This window comes from Gigantopelta aegis, chromosome 12 (assembly GCF_016097555.1).
Source record: "Gigantopelta aegis isolate Gae_Host chromosome 12, Gae_host_genome, whole genome shotgun sequence".
Lineage (NCBI taxonomy): Eukaryota > Metazoa > Mollusca > Gastropoda > Neomphalida > Peltospiridae > Gigantopelta > Gigantopelta aegis.
The window spans coordinates 49,325,440-49,339,649 of NC_054710.1; the positions used below are offsets into that span (position 1 = coordinate 49,325,440).

At 36.5% G+C, this 14,210-nt stretch overlaps 1 protein-coding gene across 1 annotated transcript in view; it reads right to left on the bottom strand.

The window, feature by feature from the left end:
- Positions 1 to 14,210, bottom strand: part of LOC121386714 — a 33,214-nt gene continuing 19,004 nt past the window's right edge. Inside the window, exons 3-6 of the mRNA XM_041517707.1 lie at positions 13,079 to 13,396; positions 10,472 to 10,617; positions 5,119 to 5,308; positions 1 to 870 (exon numbers count right to left, since the gene is read on the bottom strand). Of these exons, the coding sequence (XP_041373641.1) occupies positions 512 to 870; positions 5,119 to 5,308; positions 10,472 to 10,617; positions 13,079 to 13,396 (1,013 nt within the window). The 3' untranslated portion in view covers positions 1 to 511. The remainder of the gene's footprint in view (positions 871 to 5,118; positions 5,309 to 10,471; positions 10,618 to 13,078; positions 13,397 to 14,210) is intronic.

The window sequence follows — 14,210 nt, forward strand, 5'->3', positions numbered from 1 at the left end:
TGAATATCCAAAAAGTTCCACTATATTACATTTGCATTTCATATTTATTTGTATGACAATTTATTTATATTGGGTTGCCCAATGACCCTATTTTCGAGCATTAACCCTAAACTCAGACGTGGCTGTATCTGCCTCTAATGCATACGGCCCCTGATAATTAATTGCTTAACTGTTATCTGACGACCATAGCCAGTCATATATAACGCCGATTACACACCTAAAGGCTAACCTGAGCATCTGCATTTTGCAATAGTTACAATGCATGTTGGCAGCGACCAAAGACAGCAAAGTGACCGTAAACGCAACAATTAGTGGCTCCATAATTAGTGATAACAGTCTGATCGTTCCAGTGTCCAGGTACAATTTATACTAAATAAAGAGTTTGTGACTGAATCATGTGTCCAGTGTTCACTTTAGAGAGGTTTCCGGTTTACGTAGTTAGACTTCAATATTAAAAAATGCATAAATCACAGGACCATGGAAAATGTCCGGTATTGGGAGAATGTCGTTTTTAAGAGGGTCCGGTCTTGAGGGGTTTCACTGTATATGGAACCTCAAGTAACCTACCTGTGATTCTAAGTTGAAAAACTGGAGATGAGACAGTGTACTCGCCATTGGTGGCTGAACACACTAATGTTTTTCCATCGTCTTTAGAGGCATAGGTTTTGGTTAAGTTACTTGTAGTGATAAAGCCACTGTCATGTACCCTTTCAGTTGTGCTCGTAACTCCTTGTGTTATATTTGTGTTGTCCAAAATCCACATAATGGTAGCTATTGGGAAGGCTGGATTGGTTACACATTGCAGCACAGTTGCGACACCTGCCTCTATCATGGCTGGCTTGGTAGATATTGATACACTGGTTAGAGCAACTGAAATACAAAAACAAACTTGCACTACAATACTAAATCACCACAGGACAGAACTGAATTGAATTATTGACAAATGCTATGTTCTGACCAAAACAAGTTTATTGGGGTGTGGTAAGCGCCCCCCCCCCCCCCCCCCCCCAATATTGCATCTATCAACACAAAAACTATATGTGAACACATTGTCACAGATGCTTACAGAAGTCACTTAAAACATTTTTATCAATTACATTTAAAACCAACACGTTATCTTTACAGGAAATAGACATGGCAGAGAGATTAGTTTGCTGTATATGTAAAGTTTGTTTTGTATAACGACACCACTGGCACGCATTGATGAATTAATCATCGGCTATTGGATGTTAAACATTTAGTAATTCAGACGAAACCCGCTACATTTTTCCTAAGTATTCCAGTTGTGGTGCACATGATTTGTTATATATATAGTCATATTTCTAATGTACACAACTGTAAGGGACAATAACACTCAATATTGTTTTATACCCCGTAACACTGATGTTACACCCCCTCCTCGTACAGATCTTCCATATAGTGTTCCAATGTCGGTTGCAGCCATACAATTTGCTGCCAACATGAATTGTTGGTTGTAAATTCTTTCCAATTATGATCATGCATCTATTCCTATACCGTGATACCGTTTGATACTTCATTAATTGGCTGTTATTTCCTACTTTCCCCTACTTTTTTCTAAAGAGTATATTTCAGTGTTTCCCCTAGGGGCCGTTCCGCGCCAGCACGAAACTCGTAAATTGCTTTACCGGGACCCTAAACATTGTAACCATTAAAAGAAAGGGATCTCTGTGATCAATTCGCCAATATTATAATTTTAAAAAGTGCAACAAAATGATAAATACATGCCTAAAATATGTACATTGTTAGAGCCCGGTGGCTAGTGAGGGGGAGAAATCCCCCCAAAACATGATGATGATGATCAAACTCTCACACACACTCACTCACTCACTCTCTCTCTCTCTCTCTCTCTCTCTCTCTCTCTCTCTCTCTCTCTCTCTCTCTCTCTCTCTCTCTCTCTCTCTCTCTCTCTCTCTCTCTCTCTCTCTCTCTATATATATATATATATATATATATATTGTTATCACCGCAGACACTGTACGTCACAATCTTCGCTCTGCTGGGCTGCATACTGACCAACCAGGACTGCACCAAATGTTCAAGGTCGACGAGGGGTTATCAGCGCAGACACTGTTTATCGCCGTCTTCGCTCTATTGGGCTGCCTCCTCAACGACCAGGACTGCAACCACTGTTCAAGGTCGACGAGGGGTTATCAGAGCAGACACTGTGTATCGCCGTGTTCGCTCTGCTGGGCTGTGTGCTCAACGACCATATGTTGGACCTATCCTGACTGATCGACGTCGAAATGAGCGCCGACGTTTGGCAGGAAGGTATTGTCAATGGAGATTACAACGTTGGCATGGTGTGCTATTCTCTGACGAATCCCGTTTCCATTTAAGAAATTCTGATGGTCAATGTCAGGTGTGGCGTAGGCGTGGATAACGTTACCACAATGACTACTTTGTCCGGACGGATCGATGGGGTGGAGGAAGTGTCATGGTGTGGGGCGGGATCAGTTATCATCACTGAACAGCACTCAATGCTTGCCGTGGTAGAATGAATGGCATTTACTATCGGGATCCCGTCTTGCAAAATCAAGTCATTCCCTTCTTTCATCAGCATCGGGATATGCACACATTTCAGGAAGACAACGCCGAGTGCACACAGCACGTGTTGCAACACAGTATCTAGTGAACAATAATGTCCCTTTGCTTGAATGGCCAGCATTGTCCCCTGATTTATCACCAAATAGAGCATCTTTGGGATTACCTTGGTTAACGCATCGCACGTCGTCCACAAATGAATAACCTTAGAGAACTGGAAAACGCACTACAGAAGGAGTGGCATGCTATCCCCCAGATCACTATTCACAGACTTATTGGGTCGATGAGAAGACGTTGCATGGCTTGTGTTGCTGCAGATGGTGGTCATACGCGCTATTGACTTTTCATTTTGACCCCACGTGTTTCATACATAAATAAACTAAAACTGATATATATTACATACACACATACATACATACATACACACACACACACACACACATATACATATACATATATATATATATATATACACACACACACACACACATATATATATATATATATATATATATATATATATATATATATATATATATATATATATATATATATATATATATATATATATATATATATATATATATATTGAAGAATAATACAAATTGGTGCCAGGGTACGTATATTTTTATGTTACGATCAGACAATAGAAATCGACTTATCCAAAATGCAAACTTTATCAGCCCATTTTATTTTAATTGAGCCCATTGTTTCATAACAATAATAAATGCTCAATAATTAAAGGTCGCATTAACGCCGTTTCTTTGGGCATCACATATGGTTTTGCTATATAACATGCTGCAATCTCATGCAATGTTTGTAGATAGTTTGACCAAACTAAATGCGGATTCGACGCGAAGTCAACGCCTGGTAGACAATTAAAAATAAATCAGATGAAAATACGTCGTATTCAACTTGCATGAACTATGAAACAAAATGAAAACAAGTAGAAACTGATGTGCAGATCAAACAAGTTTTCTTGTTTATTGTACCGTAGGCCTACGTAGGTAGGGTGTGTACTCGCTGTATGTGTTTTCGTTACTAACTTTAATTCGGACCAACTGTAAACTGGGGTAAACATATACTGTTTTAATGATAATCATTGTGGCTTTTCGATAGTGTCACGCTGGATCCTGTTGTCGTGTAACGTCACCTATTGGGGAGTTGGGGCACCTGTATCCCTAATTATATATGTATGTATGTATGTATGTATGTATGTATATATGTATGTATGTATCTATGTATGTATATATACAGACACACAAATACACGCATACATCCATACATAAATACATACACGTGTGTGTGTGTGTGTCTGTGTGTATGTGTGGTTGTGTGTGTGCGTGTGTGTGCGCGCGTGTGTATGTGTGTGTGTGTGGGTGTGTGTGTGTGATTGGTGTAACTTAGCCACTGTGAGTACTCTTCTCCATGATACGTTGCGTAGCGGATAGTAGACTGCATAAACTATTATTCTTGCAAATTGTGGTCTTTCTATATTTATATATTGCAAACGAAATAAAGATAGAACAAATTCATATTATATTCGGTTCTTTGGGTAATGAATAACGATGTATCACAGATAACATATATTCCGTGCACCGTATATGTGAATGAACCGGTGCATGTCTAGAGCAAACTGAGGCTGATATTTAATGGACTACTACAATTGTAGTGATGATATTGTAATGGTCAAAAGCAAATTCAGTTTGACTTGAACAACATCTATTTTGCAAATATCGTGACCTTTTTCTGACTCGCAGAAATTTATCGTTATGTTGACGACAGTATCTACATTAAAATCAAAGAAACAATATTAGATACTTTTAAGCAAGTATGTTACAGCAAAACAATGACAACGCCTAAAGGACTTTTATATGAACATTTATTGAATTTAGAATCTGGCAGGTATCGAAAGATCGAACGACCAGAAAGAATATGTAATCTGTGTAATGCTAATGCTATAGAAATTGAATATCGCTTTATAATGGTGTCCACAATACAAACATTTGCGTTGTAAATATATAAAAATGTACTATTATAAGAAGCCGTTTTGTACAGTTATTATCCCCTGGTAACAATAAGGAATTGAATAACCTAGGAAAATAGTTATTGCAAGCGAATACAATTAGAGATGATAGTTAATGTAATAAATGCAACCATATTTGTCCATGATTATATTATATAAACCACACCCACCATTTTTTTTTTGCACGTGCATAATTTTGTATAAATATGTTGTATTATTTATGTTATGTATTCAGCTGATGAGTTGAGTTGTAAAACTCAAAACAAATAAAGAACTCGAACTTGAACTTTAGATGTTTAATTCAAGAGGGTTCTGAGGATAACTCTAATTAATAGACACCAAGGGAGCCTCACACAAAAGTTGGTGCTTTTATCTGCCAGGTAAACATAATCTTTAAAAATAGCGCCAAGCCTCATAACTATAACAATTTACATGTACTTCAGTATCCAAGAACAATATCGTGTGTTGTTTTTTTGTATATTCCTTGTATGTTGTCTGTTAAATACTCTTTACACCTCTTGTTTTCTTACCCGGAAAGTCAGCAGCTCCAATCAGTATGTCAAGCACTTCATTCCCATTCTCAAAAGATGGATGAATCAATCTCACCGAGACATTTACATGGCCAGTCATGGATTTGCCATTCATCGTAAGAACAGCAATGGTCTTCACTAGAGGAGAATCACACTCAGTATCATCAGTGGTAATAACTGGAGGCAGAGTCTAAAATAAATAAAAGTAATTGTTTTTACTAGAGATTCCTGTCCTGGACGGAAGAGCCGGTTAAGACCGGTACTTGTACCCAGGACAGGCGTGCGCTACAACAGCTTGCACTGAATGTGCATGTTAAACAATTTTCCAAGTTCCAAGTTACTAGAGGGTAGTTACACCCAGTATCATCAGTGGTAGTAACTGGAGTCAGACTCTAAAATAAAGAAAAGCAATGGTCTTCCCTAGAGGAGAGTTACACCCAGTATCATCAGTGGTAATAACTGGAGCCAAAGTCTGAAATAAAGAAAAGCAATGGTCTTCACTAGAGAAGAGTTACACCCAGTATCATCAGTGTTAGTAACTAGAGTCAGAGTCTAAAATAATGAAAAGCAATGGTCTTCACTAGAGGAAAGTTACTCTTACTAATAACAGATTTGTTTGTCAAGTTTAGGTCTGAAGTAACATCTAAATTCGGATTTGCTGGTTTGATGAAGAAGTTGCTCGTCCACATTAGGCAATCTCCGACTAAAACGCACTTATTTCTCACGTGATCACAACGACCTTTTGTGTCCACTAACTATCATCTGTTATTTTGTCTTCAGTTGCAGATTTAATTGGTTGTGACAGATTATAATTATTTTTATTTCTGGCATTTGTTTATTCAGCAATTATTTATAAAATATTAGAAACGTTTCCTTTTTGACGGGATATCACTGCTTATCATGAGGGGGGGGGGGGGGGGGGGGGGGGGGGGGGGGCAATAAGATATTATTTTTGAAATCCTATACAAAAACATTCCTATCGTGTTATACTTTAGAATAGCTTTCCAAAGATCTATAAAACATGTGTTTAGCATCATTTAGCAAGTTTACAACAATTCGTAATTAGAAAATTGGTCATAAATGTTTGTTATTACTCGAATATGCTTTAATGTTTATTATTAGTTTTTGTCCCACAACTGGTATAGACAAAAGTCATGGTATGTGCTATCCTGTTTGTGGGAAAGTGCACATACAAAAGTATCTTGCTACTAATGGAAAATGTAGCGACTTTCGTCTGAAGACGTGTTACAGCTACCTACCAGCTGATAGCTTAACCACAACATCTGGAGACCGGTGTGAAATATTCTAGAGACTAGAGCTTTAAGACTAATTATTACACACTTCACAAAATGCATTGAGACATTTAAATACTGATTATGTTTAAACTCTATTTGGCAGTAGTCGAAGTTAACTGATGAGTCAAGCAGCTCCTTTATGTATTTTCATCACTCTATGTCAGTAATAACTTCTATAAATAAATATATAGCACACAAGGATTTCCAAACTGTTTGAAGTTTTTGAAGAATATATCACTTGAAATGGAACTGGAGACACCACTTGGATTTTTCTTCAATTACCAAAAGGTTCAAAGAAAATTATGATCGCAGAACACAAAAGTATAGCTTGCTTTGTGGGTTACTTTTTTTTTCTTGTTTCTTTTGCTGTGAGCCAGTGATTGTAGAATTAGTATTTTGGTACCTTAATTTATTATATAGGCTCAAAACAAAACATTTTATGAAACAAAATATTATGTTTTTGACATATTTGGTAACCGTGACTTGCTATTTTAACATCTAAAACTAGTTGGGAGGTTGCGAGGGGTCACAGATAAAGCTATGATCACATGTAATACCTCAATGGAAAGGTATTTTCAAAATGAACACAGTGACAATGTTTTCATTTTAATATTTCGTTAACTAAAAAATCAATGTACTTATCACCCCCGACCCCTACTTATAAAAACAACGGAAGTGGTAGTGATCACTGCCTTTACAAAAGCAAAACTGGCGATATCAAGGCGATCGATTCATTGCAAGAAGGTGGAAATAAAATGAACACTTTATAATTTTTTTAATTGTTTTTCGTATTATTTTGAAATTTTTATTAAAATAATAATATTAAAACTTTGATATGTTCAGCAAAATGAATGCCGGTGAATGTCAGACCAACAACATCTCCGGTTTAACTAACGGTACATAAAAGATGAGTCGGCTTGTATTTCCTACAAACTTATTTTGTACCAAAACCTGAGGGGCAAAATAAGGAGTATGTCTTTCAACAAAGTCGGCCAACACAGCTATATAGTCAGGATGCCAACTCCAGAAAAGGCTTTAAGAAAATGTTTTGATAAACCTATTTGTTAAAAGCAAACAACTAGTATAATTGATAGCGTACACGTTCCTCTTCAAAACTAATCTGGTTGCCATTTTGAAAAATCGCCTTAGAAGTCAAAATGAGGTCAAATAGGGTCAGATTAGGTCAATACACAGCGTATTGATTTATTAATGATTGGGTGTCAAACATTTTGTTAATTTTTACTCGTAGTCTTCAATGGAAACCCCCTAAATATTTCCATTGGCAGCAGGTAATCTTTCTTATGTACGTTCGCACAAACATAACAGCACATACCACGGTGTTTGATATACTAGTCGTGGGGTACTGGTTGCCATTGGGAAAAACTTCATCGGACCCTACGACACAACCATCTCAGGAGAGAGCTAGATTCTGTCCCTAGTATATTTCATACACATTTGAAAATGTCACTTTTTTATGTAATATTAAAGATCATAACCAACAACATATGTAAAGGAATTTACCGAAACTGAGTATGATATGCGTTAAGGAATACCGTGGCGACTTTAAAAAAAAGACAAAAATAAACACTATGGTTAGATTATGAAAAACAGTGGTAAGCAAACCGATATACTGCACCGAATTATCACCATAAAACGAATGAGTTACTGGTATCCTGTACATATCCTTATTTTAAAGAATATTGGTTGCTTACAGTGAACTTGTAGTTCAATTCAGTTTAATTCAATTCAATTGTTTTAATGTACATAAGGTCATAAGCTCCTACATACAATAACTCATATATTGATATAATTATTTTGGGACTAGTTGTTCAAACGATTAGCAAGCTGTTTTAGAAACACTTGTAGATAGTAAGAGCCAATTACCTAACGTTCATCTTAGTCGTCAGACTCAGTTCTGTCCGTTAGCAGATGGACTTTAAAGAGACGAGACTACCATATGATCCTTATTCAGAATGGGAAGCTATTGATCTTCAGACAGTACATATTTGAACACTGTACCCAGATATAAATATATATGCAGAGATAAACAGTTGAAGATAGGTGAAAACCATTTGCAGTGTTACCAACATGGTAGGCACTTTAGATTTTAATGAAGACATTAATGTAAAGAATACTCCGTTTCATATCAATCTAATAAAATTATATGTTAGTATAGATGCATTATTACACACAGGTGTACTTCTCATCAACAATTTAATGAATATTGGTCTACAGAAAAATGAAACTGAATCATAGTTCTTGGAGATTGACATTACATCTTGCCCTACCATGATACAGACAGAAATGCTTTATGATAAGTGCAGTACGCAGAACTGTCATATAAAGTTAAACAGCTTCTAAAGTAAATTTCAAAACATTTAATGATACACAGACTTGATACATCCTAAAATTTAGCATAAGTGACTACGCAAGAAACTTTCAGAAACTATCAGAGTTGGGAAGTGCTTCAGACTAAAAGAAGCAAACTTCACAGCTGAACCATAATTGTTATACATGTATATGATTTTACAACCTGGAATATTTAGGTCATTTTGGTATTTCAAACTAATTACGATTTCTTACAGTCAAATGTATTAATAGAGACTACGACACTGAACGAACACAGCACAGGCCTTGTGACTTTCAAACAAAAGTCAAGTGTCTAGTTAATAAACGCAATACGTTTTATTTTGTGAACAAAACCGATTAAAAAATGTACATTTTTCATCTGCAAATGGAGTGCAGGCCCGTGTGAACGATATCTGGGGTGAGGGGTACAGTCTCTAATACCGAGGTAGTCTCCAGCGATGGATCACAAGCAATATTCTTTTTATCTTTATATAGCAGAGAAAAACGTACATTTTCGTTCTCAAGTAGGGGAACACAGGTACTTCTCAACGTTCAAATGCCCCCACCCACACCTTTTACGATGGAAAACAACCCCTGAAAACAGGTCATTGCGTTATGTTAAAAGCTAGTGGTATTGTTAATATTTCAGTAGGCTGTAAGTTACCAACCACATGGTCTACAGACTATACTTCGAGACGCTTTGTTTTATGTCTTCTGTGTTGACAAGAAACAATAATCAAATCATCGAGTTCACATTATCGTTGTCACAAGAAACCACACACACGTGACACGTATGGTTTGAGTTTCAGTCAACAAATCTTGTCTCATGCTGAATGCACGCAGCTAACGTCAGAAGATTTATTTAATATTAATTGTCACATTTGTTGAGCAGTTATGGATACGCGCAAATTCTTTGCACCTATTTATACAAGTGTGTCAGAAAGATCAGCAACAGCGCCAGCTATTCTTTAGCGAAGGTAGGCCTACCGCATTCACTGGTGTCAACTAAAAAGCTGGAAGACAAGACCGGTGAATCCAGGTGTGTAATGTGTGTTGGTATGGGCGTCAACAATTTGTTTAATTTGTGTCCTAAATAGATCTATGTCTATGCTCTGTATTTAATATTAAAATCCCACACCCCTTAATATGATATCGTTTTCAGAGTTGTTATACACACCAACATTATAATTATTTAGTAATGACGTGATTTGGCCATCGTGAGTACCTTAGATAGTGGATAGTAGACTGCTTAAAATACTTTTGTGGTCTTTCTAAATTCATATATTAAAACTAAAAATAATAACATAAAAAAAAAACAACAAAAAACACCCACGAACATATTTGGTTCTTTGGGTACCAAATAACAAACCGGTATCGCGGTTAGCCTGTATTCAGTGCACCAAATGCGTGCGTGAATCGTTGACGCTCTAGTCATGCCCCATAAAGATTTTCTGTTGTACCCCTTGAATGCCCCCCTCCCCCTAAAAAACAAAACAAACAACAACAACAAACAAACAAACAAAAAAACCAAAAACAAACAACAACAACAAAAACTGCTGCGGAGTCCACCTGATACCATGCATATCCAAGAAACTAATTGCAGTGCCCCTCGGATGACGGAATTCAAACCAAGGTTTGGTGTCATCGCTATTAATCACATGTAGATGTTCACCAGGTGGGTAATAAAATATAAATATAGTAACACTTACTTGACTGTCACCAAACACCCAGGACACGTTCACACTTGGAAATGCACAATCAATGACGGTGCTGACGTTAAAATCTTTCTTAGAGTTAATCTGTTCTTGTAAGGGGAAGGAATTCTTAATGTTGATCGAAGAGGTGGTCACGATAGCTGAAAACATATTACAAGAACACACGAATTGCAAAAATACATAAATAAATTTTTTTTGTTATATTAAGACGATGAATTCATGATGTCATCTTAGACGATTTGTATTTAATCAACCACCCGTCTCTGTTAAAACTGTCTTACTGATTTATTCCACTTCAATATGTTTTTCATACTATAAATAAAAAATATTAGCAATGTTAAACTTTAGCGAAATACACTTAAGTGATATATACGCAACATAAAACGTTAGTAAGGTCATCATGTCCGACAGTGAAAAAAGAAGCTTATTAATCCATGAGACAGGACCCCATATTTGAGTACTATCTGCGGGTACAAATGCTCACAGTGATTTTTGTTGAGGCCTACATCCGGCAAGAGGAGATAATTAGATAATTCTCACATTACAAAAAACAAGGCAAAAAGGCTCAGTATTCCAAATATAAACTCTTACTTTATCAAAACTATGTTTATTTTCAGTACAGTTTTCATGTTAGATGAAAGGATTAAACTGTGGACATATACTTGAATGCCATACATATGCTTACTTTTTAACAATATGGTACAGTGTTCGAAACTCATCAGAAACGTACGGTGACTCACCAAAATATATCTTGGTCATTTTAAGTGGCCCAAACTTGCTTTAGGTAGCCCAAACACAAAATATTTATATTTCAGGTGTAATTTAAATAATTGAAAAAGTTTAATTTAGGGAACATCTTGTTTTCAAAAACTTGATTAGAGCTATTTCTAGTTCTGACCATCTGGCATTATTGTTTAATGTATCAAAAGTGTGTAGTGATCTCTAAACGTTGTGTAGCGAATCACGACGCAATAAGATGTTCTGAATGGTTACAAACTCGATCAGGAAGTATTCTAGTGTTCTTGCTTGGTGAAAATTATAGTGGGACGGCTGTGCAACACCCTTCCTCCGCCCTTCCCCCTTTCAACAATAATATTACTAAACAAAAATAAAGAGAAAAAAACACCACCAAAAAAACCCCCAAAAACCAAACAAACAAACACAAAAAAAAACACCCACACACAAATAATATAAAAATTAATCAGCAAACAATAAATAAAGGATAACTTGTATACCATATATCGTTGTGTTGGTCTACCCCATATTTTGCATTTCAGTATCAGGCTGTACAAGCAGACTCATTTTTTAAAGTAGTTTAACGGGAGATATTGTCAGTCTGACAGTGACATTCATGGGAATTCGTTTTGGTAAACTGATCAAAGTTTTAATTTTATTATTTTAATAAATATTTAAAAAACAAAACAAACAACAACAACAAAAAAACAAAACAACAAAAAAAAACCTTTAAATGTAATCGCCTATGTCTTTGTTATTTTTATTTCTATCTTCTGCGAAGGAATCAATCGTATTGATATCGCTAGCTAATAAAAAGGTTTCATTTTTGTAAAAGTGGTGTGTATATATTATAACCTAAGATAAATTATTTCAATTATGAATACTAACACTACCATTCTGATCATGTGACACATTTCGCGCCAAATAAGATTTTCTTTTAGCCAAAGATTACCAAAACATTAATAATAAAATGTTTTCATTGTTCAAATAAAATATAACTTTTATTGTGTGCATCCAATATACAAATGGATATGAGAGACACAATAGAGGCTGTTAAAAAAATATTGTTAAATTACGTAACGTTAAATGTTGTAAGCTAAGTGGAGACTTCGGTAGCATTTGAAGACCTGTAGCCTAATTCACAAAGTTCTCTTAAGCTCTGTTAGACAACAAAGCATCCTCTTTGCAAGTTTTTAGCATTGCACTGCAAGATCACAAAGTTGTGAGAGTTTAGTGGATTAGGCTCCAGATGAGTGAGAGTTTCGAGCCCTGTAGTAATAACTAAAACTACAGTTGAAAATTGAATCACAATTTGTTTTCAATTATAAAATACATTTTACTCACATCCCGTGATATTTGTATTGCATATTGTGATATGAAAAAAAGTAAAGTTTGTTTTATTTAACGACGCCACTAGAGCACATTGATTTTTATATTATCATCGGCTATTGGACGTCAACCATATGGTCATTCTGACACTGTTTTTTTAGAGGAAACCCGCTGTCGCCACATAGGCTACTCTTTTACGACAGGCAGCAAGGGATCTTTTATTTGCGCTTCCCGCAGGCAGGATAGCACAAACCATGGCCTTTGTTGAACCAGTTATGGATCACTGGTCGATGCAAGTGGTTTACACCTACCCACTGAGCCCTTGCAGAGCACTCATTCGAGGTTTGGAGTCGGTATCTGGATTGAAAATCCCATGCCTTTACTGGGATCCGAACCCAGTACCTACCAGCCTGTAGACCATGGCTTATTGTGATATGATACCGCTTATTTCTCGCCTCTACCTCTAAACATTATATATTTATTTGTGTGGAGAAATTAAATTCATCTTGTAATGTTAGCCTTTAAAAGGTTACTTACTTCCAAATGGGGTTGTTAAATCCAATACATTTGAAAAGAAACCTTGCCCTTCCTCTACTCTCCACGACCCAGCATTCACTGTTGCATCAAATGAAGGTATCTCGAGCGTGAGAACATTTGAAGAGATTCTGGTGACATTGTATCTATATCCAAAGTCGCATATTCCATTAGTAATAGAAATGGCTTCACAGCCTCCCTGTATAGCCCTACCCACATAAAAAGTAACTCGTTTTGAAACGGTCATCATATTCTCGTATTTTAGGACAAGTGGCTGACCAATCACTGCCATACTCTTGCTCAATGTAAGAATAGAAGCACCTGCAAAATAAATAAAACAAGTTTACACAAATATATTGGGTTGTCATTCCACGATCTGACCATTCCAGGTCCTTCAGGTCATTTTATGGGTCCCTATGGGCAACCTCAGCACCTAATAGGTCCCATTAACGAACTACTCTCGGCATACTAAATTCAGAAACATATGTAGATCCCTCCTTTATTTTTCGGCGGACCATTCAAAATTGCGTCTAATTTCCTTCATACAAAATGCGCACCCTTTCTATTTGGCTTTAATCCTACAGGCTATTCCAAATTCCATAACACCCATAACCACCCTTCGCCTGTTACCAACCCCGGTTAGGCTGCCGGTGCTGCACTGCGGTTCCCGTCTCCACCTCACTACAAACCTTTCCTGTCATAGGCAGAGGAGCTGGCCGAGGCTGGCACCTGTAACCAAGACAGGCGTGAGCTACAACAGCTTGCTCTGAATGTGCATAATAAACACTCTGACCTGACCTGACAAATGTATTCATTGAAAACGAATCAACATCATATTTAGTACATAGTTTGAAATAAAACATAATATGCTGAGTAATCATAAATAAATTATTCTGCTATTATTGAATGATACAAGATGATCAATATAAAGAAAGTGAATTTATAGAAAACTAGAGAAACTACAGAAAAGTAAAACAAGTACTATAATTATTGTAGTGCATTTTACCAGTAGATCTGATTGCATTGCATGGACTCCCAATGTCCAGATGCAAATAACATGGAAATATCGACCAATAGACCTCTTTCACATTCCCATTGCGCATGTGCGCGAAGAGTAACGCCCTTTGCCAAATTG